Below are 21270 nucleotides of genomic sequence, written 5' to 3'. Positions count from 1 at the left end.
CAACAGAAGTGTGGGTCTTACTACAAAGTAAAGATTGTAAAAAGGAATAATATAAAATTCTTATGTGGTACTGGTATTAGTATTACGTACAAATCACACAAGTTTATCATTCTAAATACTGAATCATATTATTGTTACAAACTAAATACAAAATTACGCTAAATTATTGAACTTAAAACTACAAATATAAATGCAAAAGAATATAAAAATCACAAACTCTTTCATTTCAAAGTGCTAAGCTTAATTCATGTAAACATCTTGCACTCGCCATTCGATAGTTCTTAACCCTAACAATCGTGGACAAACTTCTTTCCTTAAAATATATATCTATTTTGAATTAATTTTTCAATACAATGATTAATATAAATAGTTATACGATGTAGCATGACTTAAGCTACTATAGAAAAATAATAAAAGTCACGTACATCCGATGCAGTTTTTTCCAGAAGCAAGTTTTCTAACACTTATAGCGAAGTACTATTAGCCAATACTAACTACAACCTCTACATAAAATGGCAGATACTATAATAAGCACCACCCACATTCATACTGTAAAATCCAGAGAACAACGTTTCGTCATGTGCTTGCTTATTATCCTATTATTTGTCAAACGTGAAATACAGCTATTGGAATAACATGGTACTGAAACTTACACCTTCGACTAGGATTGGCTAAAAGTTTTACAACTGAGATTTAACACGCCCAGACGCTGTTTTATAAAAAAAACAGACTAGAAAAAGATTTAGGTACCAATCATAGATGGCAGGACCAGTGCTGAAGTGGAAGGAAAATTTATTTTTAATTTTTGAAAAAAAATGGTCTTCTTAGAGGGCGCTTATTTACAATCTCAAAGGTGTTTTAGGATTTTTTGTTATTACATTTCTCTTTAAACTTCATTAAACAATATAATTTTGTACAAATAATTGAATGTTATACTACTGTTTACAAAAATAAAATCTGAAACCCAATAAAAGATAAGTTCTCTATAATTTTTTCAATTCACAAATGTGATTTTGCCCTCACGATAGAACAAAATGTCCCCAGTAGGTAAGGAGTTAACGGAGTGGTTGTATTTGACCGTCAATCTTATAATGCACCCAGAAGGAGCGCGTTTTTTGTGTGTGTGTATGTGTGCTTGTTTATTTAATTTTTTTGTTTTTATGGCAACGAGCCAGGGATAATCGGATCCACAGTTCGGCACACTAACTACTGGCCACGTCCGACCCATTTCTATAGTCAGTATGATATCTCAGACATAAGTAACACCACAGCACAGTACACCAGATTCACAGGATTAGATTAGTTGCTGGAACAATTTTTCATGAATGCGCAAAATAAGTAGTTAAAGAAAATAAACTGACGAAATTTCGATGCAAAAAAGGGTCTTAACAATTCTAAATTTAAATAATAATTTCACTGCCATGCAACAGTTTGCTCACTTTTATCCATTAAATCAAAACATTTAAATTATGGAATAGAATACAGTTACACACTTGAAAGAGCGGTGTCCAGTCGTACACTGCGTTGTGTTATTGCCAAGATGATAATGCTGAACTGGAACTTTTGCTGTTGAAAAATCTGTTTATATCCTAATTTTACATAATATGCTGCACACAAAGTCAGAAAATAGACTTTTAGATAACATTCAAAATGAAATGAAAAAATCTGCTTTTATAAGTTGTATAAACAGTTCTTTCTTTTATTTTTAGGTTGGTTCATAGCTCATGATTTATAAAATTCACCACAGCCTTACAGGATTTATAAGCCACACCTACCACAACACATCCATTCCCTAGTCCAAACGTGACAACTAATCAAGCAAAGTAACTTGGCAGAAATGTAGACATGGAAGCTGAATTTTGAATGAATCCTCCACTGTGAAAACAGACAGACAAATAAAAGTTTTAAAAATGAATTTTAAACGAATAGTTGGATATCAAGTAAGATTCAATGCGTGTTAAATGAGCTACATTAACCATTTTCCCATGATAAACGTTAAGATAACCATGATTTTACGTAACACAAACACACTACTGAAACTGACATTTTTGAAACTGCTAAACATATCAAATACGTGTGTTAAAACTAGCTTTTTTTCTGCATTACTTCTCAATTTCACTATTATTCTGATATAAATAAAGAGAGACTTTCTTTGTTGCTGCTTGACCAATAAACGTGCACGCAGCCCTCACGAGTTAGGCAAACAAACAAATCACTAACTAAGATCACTTACATTTTTTTTTGTATATGTTGAAGATCAAGCAAACTTTTGTCTACTGATATGCAAGCTGGGCCCGGCATAGCCAGGTAGTTAGGGCGCTGGACTCGCAATCTGAGGGTCGCGGGTTTGAATCCCCGTCCCACCAAACATGCTTGCCCTTTCAGCCGTAGGGACGTTATAATGTGACGGTCAGTCCCACTATTCGTTGGTAAAAGAGGGTGATGTGACCACCTGCCTTCCCTCTAGTCTTTCACTACTAAATATGGGACAACTAGCGCAGATAGCCCTCGTGTAGCTTTGCGCGAAATTCAAACCAAACATACAAGCTGTCACCCTCGAAGCGCATTAATGTTTTTATTAAATGTATTCGAAAGTGAAAATACAATTTCACTTGATCACATTATTACAATGCCTAGAAATAAAGACTTTAATAATTTTTCGGTCATTAAAAAAGGAACACCGGAACAGGTAAATCCTACTTAAAACGCAATAGGTATATAGAGATTAAAACGATCTTCTTTGAGATAGCTGTAATGGCAATCATGCAGGGATACCAATTCTCTTCAAAGATGAGGAAAAAAGATGGCTGATTTCCAAGTGTGATTGTTATTAAATGCAAAACTACACAATGAAATATTTATGCTGTGCCCTCCACGGATATCAAAACTCTATTTTTAGCGTCATACGCCAAGAGACTTGCTGTTAAGTAAACAGAGCTTATATTGGTTCATAAAAAATATTATGATTGGTTTTTATGACGTTTTTTCAGCTGTATATTTTACCCATTATAAAAGTGTTCGTTGTTGTGAGGTAGGGCGGGTGATAACTTAGAATGGGAGCCTGATTTTAAAGCGCTGGCTTATTAAACTACCCTGTATTCTTTAAAATATAATAAGATATTATATATATATTCCATTAGGCGCTTAGTACATCATGTTTTCGCTTAAAACTTGGACTTTCAAACCAATTCCACTGGTGGAGATGCTCGTATGATGACTTATCACTTGTTACATTGATACTTATGAAATAATACATAATACTACTTTTAATTTTTTAAATTTCTATATATATATATATATTTATTTACATATTTTGACATACTTTGTTGAAACCTATAGTTAAAATACCAACTTTTCTATTACAGTGCTACCGCTCCACCAATATAGTATTTGTAAACCACTTTTTATATTTTCATATGCACGTGTACTGCATTTTTATTTGTGTTTTTAAGTCTGTTTCTTAATCGTATTTCGAGCTATATTATAATTTAATCGTGCTCTCCCGACAACGAAATGTTCACAAATGAAACATATTTTAAAACATCGTTTTTCTGAAGGCAAAGCATATAATTTACTCTTTTGTTGTTGTTTGTTATTAAGCACAAAGCTAATGATCTATAGTAATTGTTTTTTATTGTTATATGCCTTGTAATGTAACGTTTTTTATATAGTTTGTGATCTATAGTAATTGTTATTGATGTAAGGTGACTTGTCTAGTCATAACTTTAATTAAATTAGTTTTATGTAATAAACATGGTCGATATATTTACTATATACTATGTAAATTTAGAGTGAATGTGTGGAAAAAGGTTATTACAAGTCATAAGTATAAAGATGTTCTTGCACATAATAGCTTATTACCAAGAGGCAGAACATACCGTTAAAAAAGTTCTTGAAGGCAATTCGTGAGCTCCCCTCATAAAACAGGAGTAAATATCTGTATTTTTGGTACATGATCTCTACGTATACAAAGAGTCTTATTATCTAATATTTAAATGAAATGCATTAAGTTTGCGTGAATTATCTTAGCAAACCGAGATTAGAATAATTAGTCACCATTCTTAGTTACCACCCGCCCTACGTCACAACAACGAATACTTTTATAAAGTGAAGATAATGGGTAAAACATACAACTCAAAATACGTCATAAAACCCAATCATAATATCTTTCTGAACCAATATAAGCTATGTTTAATTAAAGGGCTAAAGGCAATTGTAAGAATAAATTAGGTCTACAGTGGCCCAACGGTAAGTCTGAAGACTTATAACACTAAAAGCCGGGTGTCGATACCCGTGGTAAGCACAGCACAAATAACCACATGTGACACTATATAAAAACGTTACATTACAAGGCATATAACAATAAAAAACAATTACTATAGATCACAAACTATATAAAAACGTTACATTACACGGCATATAACAATAAAAACAATTACTATAGATCACAACTATATAAAAACGTTACATTACACGGCATATAACAATAAAAACAATTACTATAGATCACAAACTATAAAAACGTTATATTACAAGGCATATAACAATAAAAAACAATTACTATAGATCACAAACTATATAAAAACGTTACATTACAAGGCATATAACAATAAAAAAACAATACTATAGATCACAAACTATATAAAAAACGTTACATTACAAGGCATGTAACAATAACAAAATGCACAATTAAATATCACAATATTAAAGTAATTTTCCACATAATAATTTGAATTATTAGTAGGAATTATTAACAGAAGAGTTTATGAACAAACACATTTTGTTGTTGGCCACTTCCAGTGACAGCTCGGCTGTAATTTGCATGAAGATGGTATCTTTATGTTATTGTAGTCTTTTTTTAACATCTACTGGAAAGAGATTAATCACGGTAATTACAAAAAATCGTCCCACTTATATTTGGTGCGTTATGATTTACTGAAAAGCTATCACCCAGTCATTTGCGTTGCTTACAAGTTTCTTTGTTCTTTAGACAAGAAAGATACATTTCATACTCTTTCAAATTTTGAACAGAAACATATCATTAAAGATGTTATTACAAATGTTGTTTAAATTTATATGTAGCTTATCTATACCAGTCTACTCAGCATCTCCATTCAATTAACGTTGGGATTAATATTATCAAAATAATACAGAATTTAAGTGCATTATATTAAAACAATTTTGGAGCCTCGTCACGTCGTTACAGTCTATGTCACCACGTCTGGTCATCCTCTATCTAACGATCCTGTGCATCTTGGTAATAGCCCTTAAGTTTCAAGCGCAGAATGCTCCATTATTAGGTTGTCATGTTCAAAACAAACCTGCATGTATTCCATTTATCCATCTAGTGTTCGAGTAATGGTTTTGCACGCCAGTTTCAACAGCCCCACCACACAGAAATACATAGGCGCTGCAAGCAGCAACTTGACCTATTTGTCTTCGTATGGAATAGCATGACTTTTTCATTTTCCAACTGCTTAAAATATGCGACGGTTGAACCGACATGTTGTACACGTGACTTGTTCACTTTTCTAGACGATTATCCTTCTTGATTATATTGCATAGTATTGCCTGGGGCACGTGGATCACTTTTGCTACTGTTCGTGAATTTTCACCCTTTACAAGACGTTGCACATTGTTTACCACGGCTAAGATACGACTTGTTACAGGTCTCTTATTGATGATTCTTAAACCCTAAGTTGATCCATATTCCTTTGATTTCCAATGTCTTTTGTTATAGGGATGTCCTTGTCTTGGAAATTCCAAATTCCTGATCTGGTTCAGTAGTGAAATTCTGCTGGTACTCACCGCTAATGAGTATCGGAACATATTTTTAAGGCGGTACTAGTACCAGGATTTATTTGAGCTGTTTGTCGTTTTTTATGTTTATACGTGGATTTTTTTTTTCAAAAACAAGTCCACTTCAGCTAGCTGAGTACCTCTACTTTTTTTTTGAAGGTTTCACCCCTGATCTGGGTGTATGAATATTTTGCGTCTGAAAGGGCTGCTACATACCCTTCCTTAAAGCGATAAGTTTTCGGTGGCATCGCACTATCTATGAAACGGCAAACAGTATCAAAATGTAGTTCTGATACATTTAGTACCACCGTGAATTTATATAGTTACCATGTGACTTGCTGGTTTGCATATTCAAAATCGTTTTGATATAACGTTCCCAACCTTTCGCATCTCACAAAGAAAAGTATAGCTTCACATGGTGCTGTTTAATCAAATATATCTGTGTGAAAAAGAACTACTTTACCTAGAAAAAAAACAACCAAAATACTCTCGCCGACTTTCACTTACCACCGACATTGTTTTAAACTAAAGTACTTCTTTCCAAACACATTGAATAATGTCTTCCTTCATCCACAAAGCTATTATTCTGGCATGCATGAAAATCTAAGTTATCAAAGACAGCCGTCACACAAAGAGTTTGACGTCAAGTCACTTTCTGCAACTGCGTGAGGTTCATAGTCAGTTTATTATTCAGGAATTTTCTTTTTTTTTTTTGGTATGAAAGAGCAACTTTCCAACATATACAACAAAGGCCTTTAACAAAATATACCGACTATTTTTGTTCACTGATTAATACTTTTTTGTACATAACGAAACCGTGGTATAAGCGGATTATCATCGCGTCTCTATTACTTATCGACAATACTAAAGAAACTTAATATAGAACGTTAATTAAGCAGGCATAATATACAATACGGCTTTAGATAAATTCTATGAAAAAGTCGTGTACATACATTTTGAAATGCTCACATTCATGAATATTAGCCAACTTTTATACATTTTTAACAATACCATTTTCACAAAATTAACTTTTATATGGTCAGAACTAATATCGTATGTGCAGCCCTACTGCGCGATGCTATAATGTCTAAGAAATGTTTTAATATGATGTAGGCGTAGGAAGACAATTTTTTGGAGGGTAAAGGCTATTTAGGTGCACTTTTCCGACAAAAAAAAAGTGATATACACTCAGCAGACTCAAACACAAGTTATATTTTAGTTATAAGCAAGACGAAATCCTCAATAGCCGCGGCACTTGAAATTATTTTAGGCAGAATTAGAATTAATCTATGAGACTTTGGGCATAGTCATATGCATCATTCGAAAGGGTTTGATCTCCTGAGTCTGTAATTAGATTTCAAATCGGTCAAGAGATGACGGAGCTATTAGCTAAAAGTTTGTACTTGAAAAAACAAACAAACTCAGAGCCGTTCTGTGAGCCACTATGCCGCAGCTAATAATGAGAATAACGAATAGGAACACTTTTTGCAAGTGTACTAATTATGTAGTCAACTTCACTAATGAATATTTCACTGTGAACTTTCATTCAATGTTGCATAATTCCAGTGAAGTTAGAAAATCGTATTAATTTTGCTTATAAGAATGATATTTTTGACGCTTTTTCTGAGAAAGACGTTTTTGAATAAATGGACTAATGCAAACAAAATGCGATGATCAAACTTACTAAATAGAAACAATAACATAATATTTATAAATAAATATTTATATTTCTTTCTTACGTGCAATGATTGCTCAAATATCGCGTTAAAATTATTACAATTTCAATAAATAAATGCATAGAAATTGGCGAAAATTTATATTTTTCACATTTTCCCCTACAGTATATATTCTAACAAACATGATTTTTTCCTAACACATAACGGGAGGGGGACGATCCCCCACCTAAGCACCCTCCTGCTACAACTATGGGTATTTCACTGGCCTTTTTATTACGCAACACGCTATACTTGCATTTAATTTATTCTGACTTCCAATATAATAAACCATGGCCAGTGATTATATGAAAAGACTGTAAAAATATGGCTAAAATTTCCCCATCTTAACTTGATGAATCTTTACTTTTCACTAAACTGAGAGCCCCCAGTGGCACAGTGGAATTATACTGCTAGAAACCGGGTTTCGATACCCGTGATGGGCAGAGCACAGATGGCCCTTTTTGTAGCTTTGTTCTTAATAACAAACAAACAACAACTAAACTGAGTCGATGTGTAGGTTGCAAACTTGAAACGTTCCAACATATAGCGTATATAGCGTAAATGGAGGGATATCCTGTAGGTCTGTACCTCCTACTTTAAGTTAGATTATAAAAGTGGCATTTTCAGTTTTTGTTTCTTGGACTTCAACAAACAATATTAGAATAACCGTGTATCTCTGTGTGCGAGTGATTAGGTAACGATATTTTGGACAACAACATAATATAAAAAAGTGTTACTTGAGGTGACATCCGACTTAAGTCAACATATTCATGTTACATAAGTTTTAGCAAAATTTTCGATGTTTTATCTTAAAAATAAAAACGACTGAAAGATTCTCTCAATTTTCTAATTATTTAATTATTACAATAAACATTTCAAAACTTAAATATTATAATTGCTCTTCATGCCCTGTTTTTAAGTTGTATTTCATAACTACATGTATTTAAACTTGCAGATTTGATAATTAACGAACTGCACTGTTTTGCTCCTTCAATCTCGGTTTAAGCCTATTGTTCAATAGACTTTCCTTTTTACGTTGTTTCTGTTCCCTATTCATTACACTCATTCAGCAAATGGTGCTTGTTGCTTGAAAATAATGAATCTTAAATTTGCATGTAATTTATGCGACTTATGAACCACCTAGTGGTAGGTCCAATATAACCTAATAACATTTGGGACATTTATATTCACGTAATATATTAGAAGTTTTAAAGATAACTATTCGATCCATATACTTATAGAAATACTGTAATTTGTAGACTTAAAACCATTCACTTTGATGGTATGCACGATGACGTAACAGGCGTAAATGGTTTCTAATAAGAAATGGCCTGTTTACCGGGTTCCCAGGGGGCCAGCAGTAAATTAACAGACTTAACACGCTAGAGTTTGGGTTTCGATTCCCCATGATAGATAGAGCGCAGAGAATCCATTATGTTCTTTTGCGCTAAAAGAAACTGTATACGGCATGACTAAAAAAATGGTTTTCGTTTAGCAACATTCCAAATAAGATTCCTGTCGTTTAAATAATCATGACTAACAGTATACATCTTTTTACGTCTTAAGAAATCCCAAAACAGTTTTTGATATTATAATCATTTAATTAAAGTTTTTCACAGCTTAAATAAAGCCTTGATAGTTCAAGATTATACGTACCAATGCAAGACACTTTTGGCTTAAAAGTACAATCATCTTTAGGAACCTTGGGAATTCCATATATGATACCAGCATATTAGTTTTCAGTCAATAAATTGTCCTTTTTTTTAAATTTTAATAAATATCTTTGTAATTTGTCTTGTCTATTGTTTTTAGATGAATCTTTATCCAATTTCACAAATTTAGTTCCATCACTTAAGATTTCTTTAATTTTATCAATGTAATCAGTTTTATTCAAAATAACTATGCTATTTCCTTTATCGGGTTTTATAATCACGGTATCTTCATTTGTAGTTAACCTTTATTAGGCCTGAAATTCCTCTTTGATTATATTAGTAGGTTTTCTTCAACAGTTAAAACCATTAAAATATCTTAAAGCAATGCCACTTATTTGAATTCTAATGTCATTAAAAGATTCACTGCTTTTCCGTCATATTATTTGTTTAGATAACTGCTGCAGCAAGTGTTCAAAATTCAATAGCTAATCCTTACGTTTAAATCTCTTTAGTGGAATGGTAAATTTTAACCACTGAACGACACAATTTTTCTATGTTATTTAAACCGCAACTGAAAAAATTACAAACGATCTATAAAACTCTTATTGTTGAATTTTCTTAACCTGTTTAATCTTTCTAAATGATTCTTGTAACATCTTAAAATACTTTTACTATTTTTTATTTATCCCTTTAAACAAATGATTATAATTTACTTTACTGGCTCGCTATTTTAAAAATTAGAACTTCTCTATTATTTTCGTTCAATTACTTTACCTTTTTTAGTTTTAATTTCGGAATTTAACACATATTTATTAAATTGTAAATACTGTGCGGAATAATGAAACTGAGAAATAGATGCTTTGAGCTTAACAAACTTAGATTTTTACATTGTTCCAGGAAGTGTAAATCCAACTTATTTTTTATCATATTTAAACTGAAACTTCTGTTTTTTCTGAATAGCGATAAAATAAACGATTATACATATTATTAATTGTTTGTTTGTAACTAAGCACAAAGCTACACAATGGGCTATCTGTGCTCTGCCCTCAACGGGTATCGAAACCCGGTTTCTAGCGTTGTAAGTCCACAGACATACCACTGTGTACACTGGGGGCATATTATTAATTGTTTGTTTGTAACTAAGCACAAAGCTACACAATGGGCTATCTGTGCTCTGCTCACAACGGGTATCGAAACCCGGTTTCTAGCGTTGTAAGTCCACAGACATACCACTGTGTACACTGGGGGGCATATTATTAATTACAGTAGCAATAGACTCATGTTTCGGAAATCTAAGATTTATGATGAGTTTTAATACTAAAAAAACTGCATAGAACAAAATACTATTTATATTAGTATGAATTACTTTACAGCTCCCAGTTTATAAAATTTAGAAATTTAAATTTAGTGCAGAGGTTAGAGATGCCAATCTGTCCGACCTCATTTTACCATTAACTTAAAATACTCAATTAGAAAAGGTACAAAATACGAGCAAACTAAACCATAAATGACTAATAGAGTTTAATCGATGCAAATGGGCTAGCTGAGACAAACCCTTCTGCTTGAAATTAGTTTTCCTTTTCCTGGCCCATTTTGTGAAGAAGAAAGAGAAAGAAAAACAATATTACGATACCAACTCTATAATTAAAGTCATTCACATAATTTATGATATAAAATATCACAATATCTAACGCATCATAAAATATTAACATAAATAACTAAAACCTCCCCTTTCGATATAATCACTAAGACAGGACAATAAAAACTTCCAACCTCTAAATAATTTCTGTTATTTAGTAAATAATTTAGATATCTCAGAATCTAATTTCCTATTCGATAATGGTGTATACTGATGATGTTGCTATGGAAACTAGATTAGCCCCCTCACTTGCTTGTTTGTTCTAAGCTATATTTTCATTTGTTTTAATTTACTTGTTTGCTAGAGAGAGAGCAACTAACATAATAATGACGCTGGATTTAGAACGTTTATAAAAGTAGTCCGAGAATATCCAGAATGTTCGTGGATGATAATAATCGAGGGACTTACCAAATATCTACAAATAAGAATGCATTATAACTACAAGAATCAGTGAAGCATTGAGTGTCAATTTGTTCAGTGATTGAAAAGTTAGTGAAATATTTAAATCATTGTCAGTTATCGAGTACATTTACTTATTCGATCGAAATTGTTTGTTGAGTAAGTCAAATAAAAGCATTTATCAAAAGCAGATCGGAAAACGGATTAACGTTTTAGGCTATTTATATCCGATATCTTGTGTAACTGATCTAATTCAGGCTCTGAAATAGATTCTTATACATCAACAGTTCTGTACTAGGAGGTTTGTGATCATGATGGATGTGCTATTCATAAGAAATAACTTTAAGAAATTGTTGGCTTGAAGAATATCCTTCTAAGTTTAAACCAGTATATTATAGAAAATATGCAGATGATACCTTTATTATCTTCACAAAGCTCAATTTGTAGGAAGCTTTTTAAACTTCAGAAACAGTAGACATCCTAATATTCAATTCACAGTAGATAACCAAGAAAACCATCAACTTCATCAATAAAAAAATATTTCATTAGTTTGTATTTCAACTTGAGCAGTTTTATACTATTGCCTTTTAAGAAAAATCTTATTAAAATATTGGTTAATTGGGCATATAAATTAACCAGTAAGTATGACGTTTTCCATAGAGATAGAAAATATTTAAATACGTTTACTAAAAAAGTTGCCTTTCCAATAGGCATTACAAATCATGTTATTCAAGCCGGATTATTTAAACGATAATAATCTTTGTACCCCACCTAATTGGAAAGCTGCTAAACAAAAAACATTTTTTTAGTCCTGCCATATATAGGAGAGACACGTTATTTTAATTAGAAACCAGTTATTCAAACAGTATCATCATGCATACCACCAAATTTAATTGAGATGTGTTTTTAAGCCTATATGCAGATCACAGTATTTCTTCAGGTATCAGGATCGAACACCTATCTTGAAAATTTGTATTGTGGTATATGAATTTAAATGTCCTAAATGTTCTTTAAGTTATATTGGAAGCACCAATAAGTTGTTAACCATTCGAATTCAAATTGAACTTTACGTCATTTTCAAACCTCACGAAAGAAACGTGCTGAATGAATGTATAATGAACTTATAAGTAGGGGCCAGTTAAAAACCCCCTCAAAAGGAAACAGAGAAACACTTGTGTAATTCATAAGTGAAATTTAAAGTAAGATTTAACAAACTATTCTCGTTTTTATTCTATAAACTACGTAATATTTTTGCGTGAAACTTACCTTTGTAATGTCGTATGTAAGAAGAACATATTTTCTGTCTTGTGATAAAAGGTATTTCTTGACATTGTATTGTCTCTGAAAAAAATTAAATGCCATATAATTTTCAAAGTTGTAAGCTCTCTAACATAAAAGTTGAAATGTATATATACATCGTGTGTATGTTTGTCTATATATATTACGAAAAGTATTGATTTAGCACACCAACCAGTAACAAACCTCTTCTTCGGGATTTGATTTTGAAATTCATTGTGTATTCTGCATAGATACTTAAAGATCAACAGATACTAATATGCTTCAATCAAGTTAGCCTACTGACCTTAAAAAATAAACTGTTAATGAAAGCAGCATGGTGGTGTAAGGGTTAACGACATTCCACCACGCCTAATCCATAGAGATTTCATAGCATTTAAATAATTGTTACATGGTATTTGTTTTGTTTGTTTTTCGAATTTCGCGCAAAACTACACGAGGGCTATCTGCGCTAGCCGTCCCTAATTTAGCAGTGTAAGACTAGAGGGACTCTTGGGCTACTCTTTTACCAACGAATAGTGGGATTGACCGTCACATTATAACGCCCCACGGCTGAAAGGGGCGAGCATGTTCGGTGTGACGGGGATTCGAACTCGCGACCCTCAGATTGCGAGTTGAGCGCCTTAACCACCTGGCCATGCTAGGCCTATATTACATAGTAATTGTTTTCCCTTAGTTTACAGCTGTTTTTCACAGTTGTATTTCAGTGAGTATCTGGCAGAAAGCTTCAAGGTTCTGCCGTATTTTCTTTATATACTTTTATCTTCAGAATTACTTTAGAGTCCAGCGATTCATAGACGTTTAAATATCTTAATGTTCTTATGCTGAAGGTATCAAACAAGCAGAATTTAAAGTGTCTTTATCGTGAACAAATTCATGGCTCCAATGCTTAAGGTTTAATGTTTTTTTTTAGCTTCATTGGTGATCTTGGATTTCACATAGAGTATTTATGGGGTTAAAGTCACGTGACATTTCACTTAACCCGGGGCAGTTCTTTATTCAGCATTTTCTTTTACTTCATCTCACTCACTTTAACTCACATGGGAGACCTACATGTACTGACAATATTTCTATTTTTATATTAAAGTATTCAACAACCCACACACAAGATCATTTGCCCTATAGTTTTATCTTTAATATATTGTATTACAGTGTATTCTTTAGTTGTATTGTTAATCGTGAAAACTGTCATCAAACATTTCCTCTGCATAATACATTCTGTGTCTAGTGCCTGTGACTTAACTGTCGTAACTTGTTGGGATATAAACAGCCAAACCCAAGATCTTTCAGTTATTAGTGGGCCTAACTTCTCTTCTTTGTTGGCTATCTGCGAGACACCACATCAGTAACTACATATCTACATGTTCCCATAATTAACATTATTAATTTATCTGAAGTAAACATTGATTATTTATCTGTGGAGTATTGTATAAAATCGGTGTCAAAAATTATGCTCCCTTTCTAACAGTTTAAAGGCTCTTTTTAAATTAATTTGTTTTGTTTTTTATTCACATACATTTAAATGTTAGTTTATCACTTTTATTTCAATAAAATAAAATACTTCATTAGGGTAAAGGTTTAAACTCTGCATATTTTAAAAAGTGCACATTATCAAGAATTATTAATTTTACTCTGGATAATAAAACAAACAGTAGCTTCTAAACAATCAATATGAAAACACTTACAAATGTTATATTGGACATAAGAACAGAGGAGTTGATACTTTCAGCATTGAACAAAACCAAGGCTCCATTGGAATCACGGAAAATGAATTCTTTTTCTGAAAATCGAAAATGAATCAAGCATAAGTAAAACTGGAAATCAGTATTACATTTCAAGTTACAGAATGTGCTTCACCTCTTAAACATCAATGCCCTAAGAGCAGAGAACTTGACTAGCATTACAACATCGCAACAGAACTTTGAAAACCATAGATATTGTTAAAACACTTCTTAAACTTAAATTTAATTTTTTTGTGTGCTGTATAAGATATTTATCACATGTTTATGTGTGTAATAGAAGACGTTACTTGTATTTTACCATTGCAGCAGAAAAAAATTGCTATGTTCTACACATCCTTAACTTAGAAAATATTACATTTGTATTCAATAAAGTTTTCAAAATTGTTTATGTGTGTAAGTGTTCTGTAGTTAATTAACATTCTTGTGAACAGGATGTGAATAGTCGTACAACTGCTATTTCGAGCTAAGATTACATATCACCGTGATCATTCCATAGAGCTAATACTTGTTTGGGCACGATTCTTTGTTATTGCTTCTCTTGTGGCGCGAGTCATTCTCAGTTGGAGTGGAAGTACAAAGGTTTGTACAAGATACTATGAGTCGGGAGGTAATCTCCCCTTGGACGTATGTAACAAACAAGATCACTGACCTAGATATCAAGGATTGTAGGATACTACACTAGGACTTTGGCCTGACTTTGCAGTGTGGTATGGACAAAATTTGTTCTGTCTTTAAAAAATTGAATGTGGAAACATGTATAGCAAATTCTGGAAACTTAATGAAGTAGATGTCATTAATTATGTGCAAGTGAGTTTTGCCGTTTCGGTGATCACTTCCAATCGTACGCGTGAAAAGAATTTTTAAATCTAATACATGATTTATTTTGACAATGAAAGGAGTCCTATCTCATTTGTCATATTTACTGGAAAACGAGTTAAAACTGGTATTATTTCGCATGGAAGAGTGAGGTAGGCTTAAATGTTAACGTAAATGGAGGCTAAGTTTAATACGTCGAATTGAAAGTTTATATTTTACTTCATACCAACTTTTGTTGTTAAACGTTTTTAAATCATCAAATTGATACACTGACAAGGATGCTTAGCTAGAGCTCACGAAAATAGACGTTAGCTGTTAGAAAAGTAAAAATAAAAAATTTCATTCACCAGATTAGTTGTAAATATATGAAGTAAGATCTATGTCCGTGTATTTGACAGTTTAAAGAAAGCTATTGCTTTTGTAAAACTTACTCTTAATACCATAATAAAAAAACTCTCTATAAATAGGGAGAGAGAAAAAGAATAGTGTGTACATTACCCCAAAATTATATACATATATACATATATTGCTCTATTACACATGTCCAAACATGTAGCCACTCCTTAGGTACACATATTCTATATCATATACATATTGTATTATTACACATGTTCAGACATGTAGCAGCTTCTTAGGTACTCATATTCTATATCATATATATATTGCTTTGTTACACACGTCCAAACATGTAGCCACTTCTTAGGTATATTGTACCTCATCTTCAGGGGTATGCTGCGTAAATTTGTGTTTGTTCTTCGTTACTTAATTTGTGCTTATAAAGCTGTTAATCTTTACAACATTTGTAGATAGCACAAAGTACTACTTAACTTGACTACCCATCTTCCATATTATACACATATTGCTCTGTTACACTTATACAGACACGTAGCCACTTCTAAGGCACCCATATTCTATATTATACACAAATTGCTCTTTTACACAGGTCCGGACATGTAGCCACTTCTAAGATACCCATATTCATGAAGAACATATTGTACGAACAACACAGGTGATGCCAGTTTACATGAAGGAACTATAGATGTATTACTTTCATAAAGCTAACAAACAGAAACACTTGTAAGGATCCGGCAGCACTTTTAACTACAAAACTTTTTCAAGTATCAAATATTATTCACTGATCTGATTTTCGATATATCATGTGTGGTTCATCACTACAATTATTTTACGTATGGATTCTCAATACATCTTTTCTCAGATTCTCAACATTTTGACATTTAGTGGTCACTACTTGAATTGTATATATTTATATTCACTATATTCTCATGCAGAGTATGCTGGGGGAAGGAGGGCATATAACATGTACAAAGGGTATGTTGATTAGGTTTGGTAGAAGTTTGTTTGTTTGAAGTTAAGTACAAAGCTACACAATGGACTATCTGTGCTCTGCCCACCACTAGTATCGAAACCCGGTTTCTAGCGTTGTAAGTCTGAAGACATACCGTTGTGCCACTGGAGGGGCTTTGGTAAAGGAGAGCAAATGTGGGTTGTCTAATTAATATAAACCCATTTTACCATGGGGAATAATGAAACTAACATATTTATTTTTACACAAGAGGTCTGAAAAGAGAAATAAGCTACTTACTGTGTGAAATTATACGTATACAAGTCTTAGCATTAATTTTAGAATGCAGAAACTTCAAACACATGTTGATGTCTAACGTTACGGAACACATACACAGCAGGTTAGGTATAAATTGGCTCAGACTTTAACTTGTTCCTATTTTTGCGTCTACTAGTTATCAAGGAAAGGTCAATACCCGCACGACGTGAAACTATTACTTGGCATGAGAACTAACTAACAATAGACTTATTGAGATATATATATATATATATGTTCTGTACTTGTGAAGGAAATCTACTTTCCGAAACACAAAGACGTTAGTAACATTTTTGGACAAATTAGGAAACAGAAATGAGCATTAAAAAAGAAAAACTATGAAACCCACCTGCAAAATAAGCATTCTGTACAAAATGTATTTTACGACAAAGGGTAACATCAACAAAACATGATTAATGTACAGAAACTTCTTCCACATATTTGTTCGTTTGTTTTAGCACAAAACTACCCAATGGGCTAGGGTACCCAAATGAAACCATACATTCTAAGTTTTATAAGTAAAGACGTAAAATAAAGTATAGTTAATTAGCTACACTAATGGCCAGGTTGGTTTTGAGTTTGGCTCTAAGTACATAGCTTACTAATCTGATCGGAGGCTATTATTATCTGCGCTCAGTCTACAGCGGAAATCAAACTTCTGATTTTAGCGTTGTAGGTCCGTAAACTTACTGCTGACACAACGGGGGTCATGTAATACCCATGAGATGTCATTAACAGATTTAAACCAGACAAATAATTATCCAACGTTTTACAATATCAACATTTGACATTTTAAATTATGTTAATTATCTGAAGGTTAAATACGGGCATACGTGTACAGTTAAAATACTTTGCTAAATAGCTAGGGTTTAATAGTCAATTCTTTCACGTAACACTGTTTTTGTATAATCTACATTTATAATTCACTTGCTTAACCTTGATTAATGGCAGAAGACACTGTACTTTTGCATGCTTACATTTATTTTTTGCTTGCTTGTCCTTAACTAATATCAAAAACCATTACTACTGCTTGATGGAGTTTTTTAGGTACTTTTCGATCACAAATAAAGTAACCTAAAATAATTTAGGTGTTTGAATAATGTTAGAGCTTGTGCCTAAATCATTATTCCATATTAAATATCAGACCAAGTATTTAATGTATTTTGTATTACAGATGTCTTTTTTTTCTCACCAAAGATAAGATTGAAATATATTGATATATGTAATCACTAATAATTCTGTATAATTTTAGTTGTACACAAAATGAAACCACACTTTCAATTAACTATAATTTACCTGATCTTTTTTAATTGTATATTATTTTCTGCAGATTTATAAGAGTCGTAAGGTAAAATGTAGGTAGAAAGTGGTTTTCGTCATTATGATAAGAAACCTTCAGACTCACCCGTTAACCACGATCCATTATATCTCCTTGGTGAGAAGCTCCCGTTGAAAATCTCTACCAAGTTGAGTCTTTCATTGTTGACTAGGGAATCTTCGTCACCTAAACCAATATATAGTCATTAATACAGGGGATTACACGATATTACTTTAATTTTCAAGGTAATTCGGAGATTTTAAAAATCAGTAAAATCGTATTATTTGATAAACACATTGTTGTAAATACGAAATATAATATAAATATACGTTTTGACTGTATTAACCTTAAAATCAAAATAACAATACAATCAAAAGTTGTAGAAATTTGTACCTTACCTTCATTCATGCCTACAATTGCGATATAGCATTCCTGCGCCCATTGCTTATTCATATTCCAAATTTAATTAGACAGGTATACTACAATTATAGTATTTTTGTAAATCTAACTGACAATATTTTCGTTTAACGTTCTGTCTTCCTAAGTAATATCACTGATATGTTTTTATTGTGTTTTTTTAAATTTAGTTCTTAAATGTTTTAAATTCATCAACAATTGAGATTCAGAATAATGGAAACATTTCTATCCACAGAAATTCATGTTATGTTTTAACTCACTTTGTTTGTATGTTTATTTCAGAGCAAAACCACGGATTTTAGTGTTGTAAGTCAGTAGACCTTCCGCTGTCCCACTGGGGGACTTTTCAATCACTAAAGGTTGTTTAATATGCGATTAAGTTAACGTATCGCCATGGGCGGTGTGCCTAGTACTTACTCTGTCACAGCAAGACTTATACAGAGGGTTTAGTACGTTATATTAACACAATTTTGGAGCCTCTCCATGTTGTTATAGACCATGTTGCCCCGCCAGGTCAAGCTCTATCTGACGACCGCACATCTTGATCATAGCCCTACAACGTATTTTCCATTGCTAAAGGCTTCGTCGTGAATCTTTCATGTCCAAAACACATATTTATCCATGTATTGCACGAGGACACTGGTTTCTCAATGTCATTTTCAACAATCTGATCTCACAGAAAACCATATGACCAGCATGTGTTCGTATATAAAAACATGAATACCTGTTGCATTCACCAGCTGCATGAGGTATGAACGAGATTAATGACTGGAAGCCTTATTCAGGTGAACACATACCTTGTTAGCCTCGTTTTCAAAGGAGATCCTTCTTGTTTATGTAACATACATTGCCTGGGACGCTTTTACAACTGACTTTTGTGTTCTTGGTTTCACCCCTGATACTAGACGCCAAAATTTGCTTATGAAAGCTGGAATATGACTTGCTGCAGGTCTTTTTCTGGGCGGTTCTATAACCCCAAGTTGATCCATATTCCTCTGTTTTTCAATGTCATTAAGTACAAAGAATATCCTAATATTGGAAATTCTGAGTTCCCGATTTGAACATTTCCTTTTGATCTGAGTGTATGAATATGTTTCTTCGGAAAGGACTGTTATATATCCTCACAAAAACGTTATATTTCTGTGGCATCACACTAGCTACCAAGTGCTAAACAATATTAAAATGTAGTTTTGACACATGCAATTCCACTGCAAATTTGTATCAGCCGTAGTTAACATGTGACTTGGTAATATGCATATTAAAAATCTTTTTATCCTAACGTACCCTCTCCTGGACAACTTATGTGTTTGTTTCCAAATAAGCTATATAGCAAATGCCTTAATTCTCTTATACCAAACTATTAGAAATAAATATAATTTAGTGTATTTCCACAAAATACTTTTTAGATAACAAGTTTTAAAGTAAAACCTTTTAACAAATTATGTTTACATTACATATGATATCTATCTTATTTCACCATAATGTGCAAAATCTTGAGTAAAACAGTGGTTTTGAAGAACAGCTCATATACTTAACTACTAGGGTTATAAGTATACCTCTTTTTTTGTTATACTATCACTTGTTTAAAAATGTATATTTCTGAGCAACCACTTAGCCACTAACAATTAAAAATAAAAACAAAATCAGTTATTAATAAAATGAAATCGTTTGAGGTCATACAAATACAAACTAGTAATTAATGTTTAATGAAAAAAAACACAAAAAAAACATTTTATATATCAGAGTGTCGAGTATACTTACTTCTAAATGTTCACGTTTTCCTACAGCACAAGTTCCCTAGTTAATTAATTAATATCTTATTAAAATTAAGGTGAGATTACCAAATTAAAAAAAAAAAACACTCACCAGGTGTTAGAAGAACAACGGCTGTCACTATCAAAGCACACACTATTAGTATAACTAGTAGAGCAATTCCGATGCCTCGCCAGTTGCGTTCATCCTGTCCAGAGGATACAAGTTCCTACAAGATTGAAATAGCATTATACATACCAATGATGCTATATTTTCCTTTTCTTTCTCTGATTTAAGAGGCTGTTGTTTTATACGTCTCAACATCAGAATCCCTACACAGTTTGACGTACTCAAATAAATCGTATTTCTCTCGGTTAAAGAAAGTCATATTATTTTCTGTAATTCGCTGGAATCCATGAATTCAGTTAAAAACAAAACTATTTACGCTACAACTGTTTGTAATACTAAGTATGCATTTCTATTTATTTCCAGCCCAAAGACAGAATTCGTACACTTCAACGCTCATGCAGTGCGTTTTATATCTGTTTGACTTCTTTGTGAACAAGTTAGGTAGGATCAACAATTTGTTGGTTGCCTCTCTACATGTAACTATGTTGTTGTAAGCTATGTTTTTAACGCTATAATTCAAATGTTAGCTAGAAGGAGCTGTGTATCTTAACAAGAGACGTTATTATCAGAAGGTTTAATAAGATAAGCCTAGAACATCTAGAAACCTCTAAGGATATGACGTAGTGTCTAGTACATTCGACGCTAGATTATAAATACGAGATAGTTGTGACGAGGTTTTTTGCTCAAGGTAGATAGTTGAAGCAGTCAGTATGATTTTGTGAATTACTTAATCTACGTTTGCTACCGCACATATAGAGTTGCGTTGTACAAGTAAGTTGACTGGTTTTATGTTAGTCATCGACAATTGTAACGTAGGCCTACACTAAGCCACGACAGCGTAGAAGTACAAAATCTTATATAAATATTGAAGGAGGAAACAAAGTAATTTGTTCTCGTAACATGGACTGAACATTGAAATATTTTCATCAGATAATTTAAAAGAACCCGCCAATGAAAACCAGCGTTAGAACAATATAT

The 21270-nt window shown here is 32.5% G+C and overlaps 1 protein-coding gene across 1 annotated transcript in view; it reads right to left on the bottom strand.

Annotated features, from left to right (window-relative positions):
• The window catches only part of LOC106478517 (prolyl endopeptidase FAP-like), a 290108-nt gene that overhangs the window by 41715 nt on the left and 227123 nt on the right, over positions 1-21270 (bottom strand). The window contains exons 2-6 of the mRNA XM_022382141.1: positions 20278-20392; positions 18082-18180; positions 14186-14280; positions 12471-12545; positions 4795-4865 (exon numbers count right to left, since the gene is read on the bottom strand). Of these exons, the coding sequence (XP_022237849.1) occupies positions 4795-4865; positions 12471-12545; positions 14186-14280; positions 18082-18180; positions 20278-20392 (455 nt within the window). The remainder of the gene's footprint in view (positions 1-4794; positions 4866-12470; positions 12546-14185; positions 14281-18081; positions 18181-20277; positions 20393-21270) is intronic.

Source organism: Limulus polyphemus, unplaced genomic scaffold (assembly GCF_000517525.1).
Source record: "Limulus polyphemus unplaced genomic scaffold, Limulus_polyphemus-2.1.2 Scaffold220, whole genome shotgun sequence".
NCBI classification, from domain to species: domain Eukaryota; kingdom Metazoa; phylum Arthropoda; class Merostomata; order Xiphosura; family Limulidae; genus Limulus; species Limulus polyphemus.
This window is presented reverse-complemented; position numbering and strand designations above follow the sequence as displayed.